Source organism: Pollicipes pollicipes, unplaced genomic scaffold (assembly GCF_011947565.3).
Source record: "Pollicipes pollicipes isolate AB1234 unplaced genomic scaffold, Ppol_2.1 Scaffold_6138;HRSCAF=7277_pilon_pilon_pilon, whole genome shotgun sequence".
Classification (NCBI taxonomy): Eukaryota; Metazoa; Arthropoda; class Thecostraca; order Pollicipedomorpha; family Pollicipedidae; genus Pollicipes; species Pollicipes pollicipes.
Window position 1 is genome coordinate 22817958 of NW_023596818.1, and position 16873 is coordinate 22834830.

General features: G+C 51.0%; 3 protein-coding genes across 5 annotated transcripts; 2 read left to right on the forward strand and 1 right to left on the reverse strand.

Annotated features, from left to right (window-relative positions):
• Window positions 1–490: 490 nt before the first annotated feature.
• On the reverse strand, window positions 491–8895 carry LOC119106207 (cytochrome c oxidase subunit 4 isoform 1, mitochondrial). 2 transcript variants are annotated; one of them, XM_037229811.1, is made up of 4 exons: window positions 8796–8895; window positions 1757–1989; window positions 1148–1340; window positions 491–777 (listed from the first exon to the last, which is right to left on the reverse strand). In XM_037229811.1, the coding sequence occupies exons 2-4, from the start codon at window positions 1985–1987 to the stop codon at window positions 638–640; spliced, it is 564 nt and encodes a 187-aa protein (XP_037085706.1). In that variant the 5' UTR covers window positions 1988–1989; window positions 8796–8895; the 3' UTR covers window positions 491–637. The 2 variants fall into 2 exon arrangements, with proteins under 2 accessions (XP_037085706.1, XP_037085707.1); XM_037229812.1 differs by having other exon boundaries at window positions 8791–8878.
• On the forward strand, window positions 2021–4769 carry LOC119105473 (motile sperm domain-containing protein 2). The gene is made up of 5 exons (XM_037228938.1): window positions 2021–2634; window positions 2970–3082; window positions 3467–3664; window positions 3991–4110; window positions 4524–4769. Exons 1-5 carry the CDS (start codon window positions 2610–2612, stop codon window positions 4767–4769), a joined length of 702 nt encoding a protein of 233 aa, XP_037084833.1. The 5' UTR covers window positions 2021–2609.
• A 351-nt stretch (window positions 8896–9246) lies between the features above and the next one.
• Window positions 9247–16078, forward strand: ND-42 (NADH dehydrogenase (ubiquinone) subunit ND-42). 2 transcript variants are annotated; one of them, XM_037229684.1, is made up of 7 exons: window positions 9247–9338; window positions 10768–11346; window positions 11845–11931; window positions 12626–12735; window positions 13265–13530; window positions 13797–13911; window positions 15768–15886. In XM_037229684.1, the coding sequence occupies exons 2-7, from the start codon at window positions 10818–10820 to the stop codon at window positions 15873–15875; spliced, it is 1215 nt and encodes a 404-aa protein (XP_037085579.1). In that variant the 5' UTR covers window positions 9247–9338; window positions 10768–10817; the 3' UTR covers window positions 15876–15886. The 2 variants fall into 2 exon arrangements, with proteins under 2 accessions (XP_037085579.1, XP_037085578.1); XM_037229683.1 differs by lacking the exon at window positions 9247–9338 and having other exon boundaries at window positions 15768–16078.
• The last annotated feature ends 795 nt before the right edge of the window (window positions 16079–16873 follow it).

Consider the following 16873-nt stretch of genomic DNA (forward strand, 5'->3'; position numbering starts at 1 on the left):
CACGTGACCGTCAGTGGGTAAGAGGCGTCGCGGCAATTTACTGCTGGATGACGCGATGTCGCGATGACGTGCTGGATGACGCGGTGTCGCGCACACGTCGTCGGTCGACAGCATGCTCGCCGGCACGTTCGTCGGGATTCACCTGGTCACCTGCGTGTTTTCCCCGCGACAGACCGAGGACACCGCCAATGGACTAAATGAGCGTTTTGTAAGATTTTTGTGGTGTGGTGCTGTTCCAGAAAAAGGTGGACCCCGAAAATCCCAAATCAGTCGTTTACTCAAACAGCTCGCGGCACGCCCAGCTCTCAAATGTCGTCTGAAATGCCCAGTCTGAGCCGTTCAACCTGACTTATCGCCAGAGCTCTTAAGACTTCGTCACAGCTACAGTTGCCAGACACAACACTGCAAGGCCATTACTGTGGGCGCCAGATAAGTCCAGGCCCCGTTACAAAGCCTCTCTCCATTGGCGCGCTCTGTCTAAAACTCTTGACTGATTCAGGTAGGATTTATTCGAGTTACTGGTACCCGCTTCACGCCACGATCGCCTGAGCCAGCGAGCCCAGCTCCCACACACACTGCCGCCGCCAGGCGGCGCCACACAGGGCATTAGCTAGGTGCTCCGCCGAGCGTGGTCCGGTTAATTCTTCCATTGGCCCTTCTCGTAGTCCCACTTGGAGCCGATGCCTTCCACCGGGTTCATGCGCAGGTCGATCATGCGCTGCACCTGCGCCTCCATCTTGGACGGGTTGGTGATGGTGTCCGGCAGCTGGTCGTACACTGCCGCGGGGGGGAGTCGGTCAGCCGGCGGCCAGCGCCTGACGCAGTCAGCACAGGCTTACGGCGGCGTCATACGCACACCAACATCGTTACTCGCGGAGGACATGCGGTGACTTTGCACAGCTCAGAACATTACCAACGCATTTCTTTGGCAGATGCTATGTATAAACATATGTAGATCGAGTCCATGAAGCAGTGTGGTCAACTTTGTGCATCGAGCCTCGAACCCAGACCATCCAGGCGCATTCAGCGCTCCCCTGTGGTCTCTGTAGTGGGCTAGAATGCGAGCTTGACAATTCCCGCGGTGTCCACCAAACACACCACACACACCCCGCTCCAAGGCTGCGTCCCACAACAGGGCTGGACTTACCGAACACCTTCATCCAGAGGTAGATCCACACGGCGATGGAGCAGGCGACGAGCGTGCCACCCAGCACGAGCTTCCACTCGCCGGTGGGAGCCTGGATCTCGGCGAACGACTTACAGAAGGTGGCGCGGTACAGCTCCTGCACCTCCTCGGGCGTCAGCTTCTTCCAGTCGCCCTTCTCCTTTTCACGCAGCACCTGCGTCCGAGGAAGTGGTCACAGGCGTCGAAAAGGGTGCGTGGCGACGGTCCGCACTGCTGCCACCAGGCAGCACACCAGTCATCCTATCTGACGGTGGGATGCATACGACACAGAATAAGAGGATACAAAAACCGAGACTAAACGTACGTTTTCGTATTTATTTATGCAGTGATAAGCGTAGGTATTCCTCATCCGTCTGGTGAAAATTTCGAGCAACAAACGGCTAAAGTAAACAGAAAAACACGGTTAACTGACCAACTTGACGTCAACGCACCATCACGCAGAAAATGACATAACCTAAACATTCGGTCATCATCAAAATTGAACGAACAAGGAAGTGGTACCCCTGCATAGCCTTCTAACTCAGTTACTCCAGTGAGGCGTCACGCGCTGCCGCTGCGGCCTTGACTCACCTTGATGCCGGCCGTGTCCTCCTTGAAGCGGACGGCCGGGATCGGGAAGTCGACGCGGTCCATGTAGTTGGGCTCGCCGTTGAAGCCGTAGCCGAGCACCTCGCGGCTGCCGTGGCGCTCCACCACGGTGGGCAGGCCGGGGCCGCCCAGCGCGCGGGCCGAGGTGCTGAGGCGGGCCGCCGCCGGCAGCTGGACGCACCGGCGCAGCACCACACCCGCTACGGACGCCATCTCTGCGGCGGGACGGCAGGCGCGGCGCCGGTCAGTACCACAACCGCTGGGCACGTGACCACGGACCGGGTGCACGTCAACAGAGCGGACAATGAGAACGTGAACGGAGCCGAGCAACGGAATGCGCATTACCGGATAGACTGAGCGTAAGCAAAACTCATCCGTGCAAACGTAGCACCAATGGCTACCACTATCTCTACCACACCCAACGACTCATCTGTGCAACTAACGTAGCACCAATAACTACCACTACTTCTACCACACCCAATGACTGCCTACCCGATTAATTAATTCCAACTTCGGAGCACGAAGTCCGTTCGGTCGACAGTCACGTGCCCAAAATTTCGGCACACTTTAAAACCCATGAGACGTAAACATGTATGCTAAGGAAGGAAACGCGAGTAGGTTGCGCTGGCATGAAATGCTGAGAGTTGAATGTGTTTAAGGGCCTAGCTCATGACAGGCCGTTTTCGCCATCTATTGTAACACTACATGCATCGAGCACCTGTACCTGTGCAACTAGCGGCGGATAAGAAGCCAGACATGATTCTAGACAAGAATCACCCTGCGCTCCGAGCTCGAAAAATCAACATTCGAACGAAATAGCGAAAACGAAGATAAAATGACATGCTCATCATCCCAGCAAGGTAAAGGCCAATACACAAAATTCGCGCTGCATTGCCAACTCGTTTACATTACAGTTGTGCAGAGAGCGGACCATGTGCAGCCTGCAGGAAATAAATTTCAGGAAAGTAAAATCTGATTGGTGATATGCATAATAATAGGTGTATTCAACCCCAAAATGTAACAATCTAGCGTTATTTTGAACACAAAGACCTGCATATCACGAAAGCGATGCGTGAACTCAACCCGATTTTTGCGAGGGGAATACAATGCATAGGTTAGAAACTGCCAAAACGCATCTTAGCAGAGAAAATTTATCCAGGCCATAGATCACCAAGCGCTTCGCGACTTCCTCCAGGTGACATCATATCCGTGTGCCCGTACGGCGAGGTGCGGTTCAAATGCGATGCACCCCGGTCGAGAGCTCCTTTCACCATCACCAACACGCACAGATGCCCCGTGGCGTTCAAGGTTAGTGGAGGCGACGCCAAGCGTCCTGAAGGGCAGCTCGGCTGCCTGCCAAGCTATTCTTAGCTGTCACAGTCCGGCTGTGATCCAGCACCCCGTTAGATATCTATACATGGTCGCGTTTGTGACTTGATGGAAGCGTTTGCGTCTGCGGCGAGGGGGGAATATGTATGGATGAAAACAAAACGTTTCGTCAGGCTCCGTAGCGTACTTCGCACCTTGTGCTGCTTCGGGTAGGCTTCATATCCTTCCGATTTATAAGCCAGACGTAAGCCACCGCAACGAGGAAACATAACTACCACTCCCTGAAACTCATGCCACAACGAGCGCAGCGCTCATGGCAGCACTCCGTCTTAGTCTCTAACACGTGCGTCTGTCGCGTCCAAGATCAAGACAACGTCGCCGGAGAAGTTCCGCGTGCGCCCCAGCTGCGGCGTGATCGCCTGCGGCTGCTCCATCACCGTGGAAGTGGTGCTGTGCGAGGGCGTCTCACCACGCCAAGTGCTTTGCGACAAGTTCCTTGTGGTCGCCACGCCCGTGCAGCGGGAGAACATTTGCGCCAAGGAGCTCTATCGCCTCTGGAAGGTACACTAGAGGGCAGGAAGAGCAAGAGCTGGCCGACTAGATCACACGGGGCTTTCGAAATAAATGTTGGGGAGTTACATACATTAAACAATATGCGGGACATATGACAAACGCCTTTCCGAAAATCACTGGCACGCACCAAACGAGGCCACCCAGCATTGCTTTTGCATACTTCATCCCTAAACTCTATGTTCGGCCGTGTGGAAAATCTACTTCCGGTCACATGTTTGCCAAGTCTCGCGGGCAAAACCCCGGGGACACCTCGGACCTCAGCCGGCGGGCCCGACCCCCGGAAGTCAGTAGGCTGACCGTGCCGTCTCCTGCAGTGTGTTCCTCAGGAGCAGCGGTACGAGCACCGCCTGCGTTGCGTGCTGGAGGCGACTCCGCCCAGAGATTGCGGCCCGCCGCCCGCCTCCGGCCTTCCGCTGCGCTGTCTCGCCGACAAGGTCAGCGTCGCGCGCGACGGCTTACCGGAAGCTCGCGCAGGCTGGGCTGGCATGCCGCAAGGAACAACAATCACTGACACTCTCCATGCATCAATTCACATTGACGGACCGGGATAAGGCAGGGATCCTAAACGTGCGACAGGCTGCACCTAGGACGTCCCTTTATATTCCCGAGGACCCTTCGCTTCGACCGATGTTTCCTTGCCAGTGACTGTACGACTGGCTCTAGACCTCTGAGCTGGACTAACTGATCCACAACCCATGGCTGCAGCAGGGTTACCCCACGTGGCTGCCACAGCCAGCGTCTGGCTTCTCTATGACGTGACCCCGCCGCTTCGCGTCAGAACAGCCTGCCGCCAGCCGCGTCTGAGCGGCACCGACAGGCGGCAGTCTCAGGCCCGTGTCTGCCGCAGCTGGAGTGCCTCATGGATCGGGTGTGCGCGCGCCAGCGGCTGGTGGAGCGGGCGGCGCGACTGCAGGAGCAGAACCAGCGGCTCATCACCATGTGCTTGTACATCCTAGCGGCGCTGGCCGTGGCCAACGCAGCGCTGCTGCTGACCGCGTACCGCGCCTTCAGCGGCTACGGCGGCGGCCTGGTGTTCGGCCTCATCCGCCGCGCCAGTCCAAGCTGTGGCGTCCTCTGGAGCTGGCTTATCTGACCGGCGCCGGCGGCGGCCCCGCCGTCGCCGGCCGGCCGCCGCCCCCTCCCATCCTGCCGCGCGCCGCCGCGCCGGCCGGCCCCGCCGCCGCCGCGCCCGCCTCTTCAGCATGTTCCCAATGTGCAAGTGTCACCTGCCTCGCTCTCAGTGCCACGTCAGGCCATGTATGCTTAGCAGTCATAAGGTGGACAAAATATTCAGGGAATAAATGGCAGATGTAGCAAACCTGCTGGTTTACGTTTTGCTCAAATGGAGCAGGCTGTGCACCGCACCGTGTTTCACGGCAGTCAGGCACCACCGCCAGGACAGCTTCAGGGCCACAGCCACAAACAAAACCATATTTGTGAATAAATATTAGGGTCCCAAATATTTCCTTTTAGCGCTGGCAACCCTGCACAAAAAAGCATGGAGCTGCCAAATTCACTGCTACTTTGAATCAAACATGTCCGTTTTTCACAATTGTGTATCCCACACAATGAGAGGGCTCCTTCCTGGCCTTGAAAGTGTAACAGAACAGGGTGTGGCATGCCACAAAGCTGACACACCTTAAACTATCATAATTCTCCTTAGAACCATGATAAAACCTTAATCATGCATTTTGAGTTGTTGCTTGGTTAGTTGAAGACACTTCAGGCTTTCAGATTTCATCACCACCTTAATAATTCAGGCAATTTCTTCTGAATGGTTTTTAATTCATAGACTGGGCTCCTCAATAACAAAATTAAACAAAAAGCAACAAAATATGGTACACATGTATGCTATGATAATTATGCCTACTTACTTATAGCTGTGGTAATTATTGCACACCTTTAAATATCAGACACAAACACCTGGCATTCGACCTAACTGAGCAGTTCTATAATAATCATCATGTACTATTACATCAAGACATATAGATTCTTATGATAAAGGAGTGAATGCTGTATTTAAACAGGTGCAAAAAAACGAAACATGGCTTGTCATATGACATGGCCATCTCACATGTTAGTACTCAGTACAGACAGGTGACTGACTACAAAGGAGGAATGCTGTTTCTTCCAAACAAAGGGGAAACTCTTCCTTCCAGCCTTCCAGGTGTTGCACCTGTGTAAAAAGCCAGCAGCACGATGCCATATCCTGAGAGACTGCTGCAGCCAAAACAGGCTCCCATTTCTTGCAATAGCAGTTGAGAACTAAAGTTGACATATGCTTATTTGAAAGTGTTTCAAATACCCAGCCATGTCAACATCGACATTGGGTGAAAACTCAAAGTAAAGCACATCTACAAACATCCTCTAACCGACCTCCTGGAAACCAAGCACAAAGCGTGATATCAGATGTGAACAAACACACTGCTTTATTCTGGTAACGTTGGTTTCCAATTTGACACCAAGCACTCACAGATGTTTCACTCACTGTTTTGATGTTTAAATAACTGATTGATGACTTTTTCATATGATTCTGCCCTTCTGGCACCTCATGGCTGACCCTTCAAAGGTCACAAACACGGAAAAGCATGGTACAAAACAAAGTGCTGGAAACATCAATTCAGGGTCACAGAAGAGATGGGAAGAGTGGAAAGCCTTCCACCGAATGCTAATGGGTAACCACAGACTTTTGTCTCCCCACACCCTCTCCCTGCAAACTCCAAATTATGGCCGACCTGTGGAAATAAAAAAATGAAGATGGGAATCGACTTTTGAGATCAGTTTTCATGTTGCCATGTCATTTGTCAAGCAAACCCCAAACCCGATGAGCTATAAATCTTTGTAAATTCACATGAATGGATATTGCCAATATGACCAATGAATCAGTAAGTTTATCTTCTATGAGGGTTTGGCACAGGAAGAATCAGTGATGTAAGATTAATGGAGTACTTCACAACTTAAGATGCCTGAAAAATGGCTAGGTATAGACCTATTACAGCCAGGGCATCTAAAACCAAGATGACCTAATGCATTTTTAGTGGTGGTTCACATTTTTGGTGATGACATTTGAATAGCAGTAAAAGGGAAATTGAACCTAGGGATTATGATAATCCAGTTCCTATCGGTTCAGGTAAAGCAATGTCACATTTGGGTCCTTTGTTAAATAAGGCAAGTGTAGTTTCTTCGTAGACAATACTGGCAGACTTTGGGCCAGATGGTGTCTATGGTCTCTTGCTGATTTGTAGACATAGATTTGCCTGCACCTTCCATTTGACTATGTATCCATTTGTTTGGTTTCCAATATCTCATATCAGTCCCCAACACATGGGCAGGATGGTGGTTCTATGGCGTGATCTTGGACATGAGTGACTAGATGTGTACTTCCATTGCCCACTTGTGACATGATAATTTCTGTTGAAACATTGCTAGGACATCAAGATCTGGACTCAACTTCAACCTTCTTGAGCAGCCTTCTTTAAAACTTATTCACTGATAAGTGAAAATACTGAAGTTTATTACTAACAGAAAATGCTAAAAAGAAAATTGTGCTGGTTGACTGACAGTAACTGGCAGCTCACATGCTCTTCAAGAAAGACAAAATGGCAAATGTCAGCTTCCCTGAAAACAGGCCATAGCCTTTCTGTTGTTACTACTTGTCACTCACATTAGACAAAAAACACAGCCAATTTGTACCATAACTGCTTTCAATGTTCTTCAATCAGAACTGATGAGGTAAATTAAAAGAGAACCTGCATCTTGTTTACCTAATTACCATTTCATTGGCTGAGATGATTTATTCCTGAAATGTACAAGCCTAGCTAAAATACTATTGGACAAGTCCTTGATCATAGATCATGCATAATATACATTGGCTTTTCCAATATCTTTCTTGGCACATAATGAAAATGTCACTATAATCTTTATCCCTTTCAGTTCTATGTCATTCAGCTGCCATCTAAAGCATATGTAAAATGATCACATACCATCATCTTGCACATTTTTGGATATTGGTCAACAGGCTTCTGCAAATGCTGAATGACTGCCTAGATGGAGAGGCTGCTTTTTCAACTTGCAAGCCATGACAGAGATAGTGAAAGCATGCTTGAGGTAGCCCCAGTGACAAATACCCAGGATAAGAACACAACCTTAAAAACATGATACTAAACCTGCCAGTGTTACAACCGGCATGCATGGAGTCAACCTAGTGTTGTAGTGTAGGGAAATGGCATTCCTCCAGAATGCCACTGTCATTTCTCTCCCCTACCTTGCCTTTCTCCTAAAACTGGCCAACAGCCCTCAAGGCCCCAATTTCCATTACCATCACAGATTTCATCTGCCCCATGCAGCTTTTAGGAATGGCTATCATCAAATGCTACAGCACAAACTGTATTACTCTGCTATCAATGAAAAGTAACTTGCACATTTTATGTACCCAAGCCACACATAAAAACAATATATTGTCATAATACCATTGCTGCAACAATGCTAGTACCTGTGCCCTGAAGACCCAAGAGCTCCAAGTTTAATGCATGATCACCACCAAAACAGAACATAGAGTTAATGTTTCAAGGAATTCAGATGGTGGAAATGTAATTTCATGCAAACACATTAAAAAAAATTCACATAACTTTTAAATGCAAGGCAATTAGACCCAGTCCGAGTTTGGTGCACAAAGCACAAAGTTGAGGGTAGATGCTGTTTGAGTCTTCTTTACAATGGATTAATTTTTTGGCAGACTGGGATGAAGCCACACCAGAAGGTGCTGGCAACACTAGGCTTCTCCCATAATGGTTGAACTGTGCCACTAGATCTCTCCCACATCAATTGAATTATTTCTCAAATTGAATTTTCATAAAAAGGCAGCTGCTTTAATAACACTCTTACAGATGGAACAGACATTTTCTGTTCACGAGCAAATGTAAACACCAAGCATGCATGAACACATCTCTGCATGTGTCAAGAAATTGAAAACGCACCCGAAGAGGACTTCCATCTTTAATTCTGAACCTGCAACAGCAACTAAGCTCACATTCCATAACCCCTGCAAACACAATCCAGACGTTAAAGAAACATGCAAAGCATGCGTAAGGCTGGAAATACGGTATTCATCTTACCTCACCTGTTAAAATGTCAAGAACCTTATATAAGAAAACACGACTCTTTGGCGAGCCCAGCACTCGGAGGCCGCTCAAGGCAAGAGATCATGTGAAGAGACGGTAAAAAGATGCGCAGAACGATGCGCAGAACACACTTTTCGGACATCCGCGTTGGTTTCGCTCCCTACGCGCAACAAACGTCAATTCTTGGGGCTCAAGTCTTACCGGTGGAAAACTTTTCCTGATCGACCTAGGTATTGTCAGCTGCTGGCATATTCCACAAGATATTAAGTGGAACTACGGTGTATTTTCATCATAGTAATAAGTTAAATCTACCTTAATTGATTGCCTATAAATTCATTACCTTACTCTGCTCACGTAAATCGTGAAAAATTGCTGTTCTAAAATCAAAGTTTGAGGTTTATTTGCTTACTACTAAAACGAAACGTCTATCGAACTGTTTTCTTTTCCTTGACCGGCTCTCAACAGAAAGAGATGAACAGCCTCTGAAAGTTCGGTTGGGCTGAGGCGAACGTGAAATTCTGGCTGGTTGGATTGTATTAAAGGTATTTTTTCGGGTCTCAAAATGTAGCCAGGATTATTCGGGCTTACAGCAGATGATCTGTTGTTAGGTTTTTATGCATATGTTTGAGATAAAGTGGATGCAATGAGCGATACACATCTGCTTGCTTTTTCGGGGTCATATGTTCAGCCAACGTTGTGTATGCCAGATGTACTCAGGAAAATTGAGTATTTGCTTGAGTTGTCCATGTAAACTTTATTTTGAAATAACAGTTTAGTGTATAACATAATTCTGGGCATAATTTCTGAAGCCTTTTATTTATAACTGCTCTTTTTCCAGGAAGATGATAGTCTCAGATGTTGTGCATATATGTCTAAATGAAGTTTGAGCAGACAAACAAATTAATATGAAGTTGTTGTAATCCATTATTATTTATCTTACTTCAGAGGATGTGTGTGTGTGTGGCAGCTTTGAATTTCCTGTACTAGTTACATTTAGGTGCATAAATTAATATGAAATTGAGTTACCATGCATTATTTATTCTTGCATGCATATGTATATATGTATATGTGAGCATATATATGTGTGGCAACATGGTGTTTCTTCAGTCTTTGAGCTCAAATATTTATAATATTACTCATTGTTCAGGACAGAATGCTTCAGAGTGAAACTGATATGAAGCTTACATACTGGCCATTCTTTTTTATGTGAATGATGTATTTGATTTGCAGTAGCTGGCATGCATGGCATTTGTAAGCTACTATTATGCTGACTTATGTGGAATGATGGTGGAATTTGGTACAGAGTTTTTAGTTTTGTTAACTTAAAGTTGTTTTTTTCACTTTGAGCTTTACATGCATTCTGGTACTACAGCTGGTGCATGGCAATATGTAATCATGCACATAATTTAATCAATTTCATCTTTATAAGAAAAGCTGTTGCCATGATCAGAGTGCCTTTGGTTCTAGGTTTTACATGCAATGTAAAGGCAGCAATAACAACTGATGATTGTTTTGAGATGCTTATACAAGCTACAGTTTTGGCACTTTTAAAGTTCAGATGATCAAGTATGTTTTAAATGTATAGCATCTTTATTTAGCATTGATGCATGTCATCATATATGGTTGTTCATACTGGTGTGTCATGTGGATGTCTGAGGCATTCCATTGGTATTGGCTGGTGTGCACTTTCTGTAAGTGTTTGAGTGAAATATAGTACCAATGCCCCTACTTATGCACCCTCATACATGATTATGTTGATTTTGTCATCTCTAGAGAGATTGTATCAAGATCCTCCAGAAATTTGGACAGTGTCCCCTCTCTGCAGCTGCTCCTTGCTCTGCTCTGGCCGGGTGTCTGTGCCCCTCCTAGAGATTTGGACTGTGTTTTCTTTACCCCCCAGCTGCTCCTTGCCCTGCGCCAGCCCAATGCCTGTGCCCCTCCAGAGATTTGGACTGTGTTCCCTCTCCACAGCCGCGCCTCGCCCCGCGCCGGCCCGGTGCCTGTGCCCCTCCAGAGGCGTGATGGCGCTGCACTGCATCTCGACCGTGTCGCGCTGCTGCCGCGTGCAGCCGCTGCCGTTGTCGGCGGCGCGCGCCGGCCTGCCGGCTGTGCAGGCGGCGCTCATCACCGGCCGCACGATGCGCGGCGGTCCCAAGAGCTGGCCCCGCCCGCCCTGGCCCTACAAGGAGAAGCCCTACCGTGGCCTCAAGTCGTTCTTCGACACGACGCGCAGCCGCTGGGACGAGAACACGCGCCTGATCGTGGTCGATGGACCGATCGCCTCCGGCAAGGAGGAGGTGGCGCGGGCGCTGGCCGACGAGTTCGAGATGCAGTACATGCCGCCCGCCTCCGCCGATCTCATGTACATCAACGACTACGGCTACGACCTACGGCAGCTCAACGAGCGGCTGCCGCACAAGGTGCAGCTGATGCAGGTGGACGATTTCCTCAAGAATCCCTACGACATTCGCATGGCTTCGTTCCAGATCACCTGGTTCGAATTCAAGCTGTCTCAGTACATTGACGCGCTCGCCCACCTCCTCAACACGGGTAAGCGGACGTGTGCATGGGTGGTGGGTGGGGGGGGGGGGGGGGCAACAGGTCTGTGCAGGCACTCAAAACTTACTTTTGTTTTTATGTTCCCTGTAGCTCCAACACGAAATGAACACGTGATTATTTTGATAGGCGACAGATGAACAGTTTATGTTTCCAGCTTCATCGCCACCATCATTCAGTTAATCAGGCATTTTTACTGCCCTGTTACCCATACCATCTGGATTCGCTATTAGACGACCGCATACCTGCTCTCCTCATATTCCTTGAATACATAATACAGGATTAGAATGGTGCAGTCCTCGACTGTAGTCTTACTCGGCTGGCTAGCTATGCATCCAGCGATGTCCGTGTTCCCAGCCCCGTCTGCTTGCCCATACCGCCCTGTCTTCCCGATCTGACCTGACCGTCGCCGCTGCGGTGCGCCGCGCGGCGGCAGCTGTGCGGCTCGCCCTCCCGCTCCGAGGTGGTGACGTTGGACCGCCGCTGCCACAGGTCAGGGTGTCGTCATGAACAAGTGTGTGCTCAGTGACTTCGTCTACATGGAGGCCATGTGCAGAGCCGGCTTCGTCAGCCGTGGAGGTGAGCTCCGTGTTAAGTGGCCAGCGTTAGCTGAAGCTGAAGGGACTGGATATCCAGCTGGAGTTCCCTGGCTCAAACAGATTTGGTACGAAAACAACAGCCTTGTTTCAGTTTTCCCAGAAAACATTTTGTTTCTGAGAAGCAGCCTTGTAAGCACACAAAAAAACGCGGAGTAACTGGGTTGCTACCGTCATGCGCTTTGTACTTGGCCATGTCGCTTTGGGTTAAAATGTCACTATATTGGAACTACCACCAGTGCAAACTCGCCTGCCGGTGGGACCACGCCTGCCAGTGGACCTGCCAGTGGAACCAGACTCTGGCAGAGTTATGACAGCGCAGAGAGGAAATTTGTGGCAAATGCTAGAGCACAAAATTAATGATGTCTTAATTTTCTGCACATTAAACTAAACTAGTTGTCAGAAGGCCCAGTCCCTTCGACTTGGTCACTTCATCCCCGCTCGATGAATGGATGTGGCGGCCTTACGCGGACCAGAGAGTTGGGTCTTGCCGTTAGCGGTAAGTGTGGTTCCGGTTTTGCACGCCGGGAGTGCGGAGGACTCTTGAGTTTACCAGCACCTTGTCAAGCCGTGTGCACTAGCTCGTCACCCAATGTACCTGCGGAGCGGCCGTGTCCACGGCCAGCCTAGCCTGACCGCTGTGACCATACCTTCGGCGCGGTTCGGTGCGATTTCAGCGCGGAGCGTTTACCGGGAGATTGCCCAGAACACGCTGGTATTCATGCTGCGGCCTCACCTGGTGATCTACCTCGACATCCCCGTGGAGGAGGTCAAGAAGAGGGTCAAGGTACGAGCCCTCGTATCACGCCACATGTGCCGGTGGCTGCAGGCCTGCTGCTCCCAGCCTGCCATGCGAAATGTGTGCTGGGGCCAATAAATGCTGTGCCGCGTCTTTTCATTTTTTGTTAGCGGGGCGACACCTAGCTTTAGCTTCTCTGCAGCGGTGTTACAAATCTCCTGCTGAATGTTACCACTCTGAATCATGTTTTTGTCATCGTGTTTTTTTTTATTTTCTTGTTCCTCTATATGCTTAATAAGGTTCTCAGTTTTCCTCGCTCATTGCCTCTCACGGCCGTTATTTCGTCTCGTTCTTCACCTCACATGTGATTAGCCAGTGCCCTTAAGCTACGTTCCTGGCTTCCTATCGGTGTCTTCACATTTAGGCTGTGGCCTTCGACCCGTCGCTTATAACCTCATGTGACCCATCACTCATTAATTCACACATGACCTCAGCTGCGACCGCTCGACCACATCTTCCCGTCCGCGTCCGTCACCCTCAACCCTTCACACCTGTGACGTCAGCGTCGACCCGCCAGGCGCGCGCCCGACCTCTGGAGGTTGGCTCGCCGGCGCTGACTGACGGCTTCCTGAACGCCGTGGAAGACACGTACAAGAACAGCTGGCTGAAGACCATCAGCGAGCACTCGGAGCTGCTAACGTACGACGTCTCCAAGGAGTTGATCGTCGAGCACATGGTGGACGACATCGAGAAGCTGGATTTCACCCAGTACGGCTACAACACCAACAAGATGGAGGACTGGGGGCGCAAGTCGGACGACGACTGGGACAGCTGGCGCACGCAGTGAGTCCCCGGACCTGCGGGGCGCCGCTTCAGGCCGGCACACTCTGCACTAAATACCACACCAAACTGCGCGAACAGTGCAGAAGGGTCAAACGGAAGTGCGGTGTCATTTGGTTTCATGGCGAACGTCGTAAAAACACCCAGTTCCGTTGGCCACGGAGTTTTCTGTGAGCGGTACAGCGTTGTGTGGTGTTAGGGTGATGGTGTGTCAAGAACTCGTGCTGGCGCCTTTGCCAGTGGGGTGCTCAGCGTTGATATGGCTTCAGGTACACCAACTACAAATCACACCTGATGATGAACATGATGGTGCCTCGGTTCGACGTACCAGAACTTCTGGGAGAGCAGGAGGACATGAAGATAGCAGATGAACTAATAAACGAGGTTGGTGTGACGTGACTCCTGCAAACGTCTGTTGAAGGTGTTATTCGACATAATCCGATCTGTAGATATCAGCGTTGCGATTTTATGATTTCATTCCCACTGCGGGGGCTATTACCTATTACCTATAATAAACATATCCCTCCCCCCCCCCCCTCCTCCATGGCAGGGGATCAATATGGCAGCCCCATTGAAGCACCCAGCTTCACCCAGCACTAGCATCCAGCAAAGCACTCTGTTGCTTTGTTGGGTGCTGGTATTTGAGCTCTCACTAGTAAAGCTCAGAGGTGTGTCTGTGTTGTTTCCTTGCTGGGCAGTGGCGTCTAGGTTTTCACAGCGAAGCTCAGAGACGTCTGTGTCGTTACTCTGCTGGGTGCTGGTGTCTAGTTCTCATAGGGCAGCTTGAAGACTTGCCTCTGTTATTGCTCAGCTCGGCACTGGTGACTAGGTTCTCAGTACGACTCAGAAACTTGTCTCTGTTGTTGCTTTCTTGGTTCTGGTGCCTGGGTTCTCATAGCACAACCCAGAGACGTGTCTACCCACGCTGCATAGTGCAGTGAGAACACTAGTGCATCTTATCGTTCCGTCCGGCTTTGCTTTCTCGGGCGTGCACGACAGTGTGCGACACTATGCAGAAGCTGTGTAGCCTGAGCCCGAGGTTTGTTCGCGTGCCTCCGGGGAAGGTTGTGTGTAATGAATATGTACGGGACGCTACTGGTTAGGACTGCACCACCTCCTGGCAATGTTTGACTCGCAACGAGGAACGTACCTTGTTACTATACCTGTACTTCAATGTCTTTAACGTTAATGCCTTGAATTAGTTCCAATCGGCGGCGTTTCTCTATTCCCATCACAGTTAACGAACGTAGCTATTATCGAGTTGCTTACCTCGTTGTGCGTTCACCTCCATGTTCGACTCTGCTGCTTTCCAACATTAGTGCACCCTACCCGATTTGTTGGTATTGTTGATTGTTATTGTTTTCACTTCACCGCAGCTCACGTGGTCCGGTTAGTCTCGCGTTCCGTTCGTTATGCCCTTCCGCGACGGATCTTCGCGTTACGAAGTCCAACAGCTTGGAGCGACGGCACCGGAATCCACTGTAGCCATGCGGGGGTCCTGACGCCAACACGGTGGTGCAATGATCCTCCTACCGCGCATGCTTGCGCGGTGGTTCTCAACCGCGGCGTGGTGCTTTGTTACATCTCATGGTGGTATGGTTATCGAAAGACAACATACATATGCAGCTGGGCCGGTGGTACATAAGCCTAGCACGAGACTTCAGTGGCTCGCAAACATAGCGTGGCGATACAGCGATTCTCTAGCGCCTCAATTGTAGCAGACCGAGCGCATCGCGGCATATGACCATTGTTGTCTGCGCGCCTTAAAGCCCAACCCATCATCATCATCATTTCGAGCGCAGCATGATACACTATGGTCTGCTAAGTACGGGATGGCGATGGGATGGTCATCTAATCCATCACATTTGTTTGATGGTGCTACAACTCGGAGCGACCGCGCAACGGTCGTAAATCCCGCACGCTAGATAAGTATCCCCAAACACCTCACTGCGTCGCGAGTGCTCTCAAACCCAGCTGCTTAGGAATCCAGCTGCCAGCTGCTCTGGACATACTAGGAATGTATGGGCCTCCAACCTAGCGTACCACAGTGCAATGGGCGAGCACGGGGTTGGGGATCGTTGAACCTGGCGCCACCTGCTCCCCCTACCATGACCGGAGCGTGACTGTGCTCCCCGGCGCTACCTGGCGCCCCCTACCATAACCGGAGCGAGACTGTGCTCCCCGGCGCCACCTCAGTACTGACCCGACCTGAGGGTGACCTCCCACCCTGCTGCCGGCAGGAGGCCCCTGGCCAGAAGTACCGGTACGGCTTCAACCCGGACATGGGCGACTCGGTGCTGTTCAAGCTGGGTGAGGGCGGCAAGTACCGCGACACGACGCGCTACTGAGCGCGTTGAGCGCACCTGCGGGGCGCGCGCCAGCCATGGACGGGCGCGGACCGGCCCGGCCGGCCGTCGTGCTTCGGGCCGGGCCTGACGTCCGTGTAGAGGCTGCCTGTAGCCGAGTGGGTGCCGTTTTTATCAGCCGTCTGCGCTGTAATGTACATGCCTGTACAGTGGCCGTGTCCGGCAGTAATATATGCGAGAGTGGACGACGGAGGTGTGGTATTGCGCCGTAATGCGCCGCTAATTGCATGCAGGTTTGGCCTTGGCCTGTGCAGATGTGATGTGCTGATTGCGTCACTACTGCACAATGCGGCATGGATACTCGGGTGCGGTACTCCGCCGGACCATCAGTCGGTCGGGCTTGTGGAGGGATGAAGCTCATGGGGGGTGACGGCACGCTTGTCACGGGACGATGCACCGAGCGAGGGGACCGGATTATTGTGGGGTCACGGATGGAGATGGCTGTCTCGGCGGCACGGCACCAAGGTCCCCATTGTTCAGTCGGTGGTTGTTGGCAGGGCGTCCTTCGCCTTTATGAGATGTAGCCGCAGAGAGATATTACAGCCATTGCCTTTTTAAGTTCAAAACATTTAGTTCATGTGCTCTAATGCAGTGGGTTCGGCGTGTGTCTGTTACCGGGTACATTGCAAGTATGGAAGCAAGAGCGAGAGTGACAAGGGCACAGGCATGTGAGAAAGGCTCCGAGCGGCTCCCGGTCGCTGTGAGCAGCACGATGAGAAAGGCCATGATTGACCCCCGGCCGCTGTGAGCGGCGCGGTGAGAAAGGCTCCGAGCGGCTCCCGGCCACTGTGAGCAGCACGATGAGAAAGGCCATGATCGGCCCCGGCCACTGTGAGCAGCGCGGTGAGAAAGGCTCCGAGCGGCTCCCGGCCGCTGTGAGCAGCACGATGAGGAAGGCCATGATCGGCCCCCGGCCGCTGTGAGCAGCGCGGTGAGAAAGACTCCGATCGGCTCCCGGCCACTGTGAGCGGCGTGGTGAG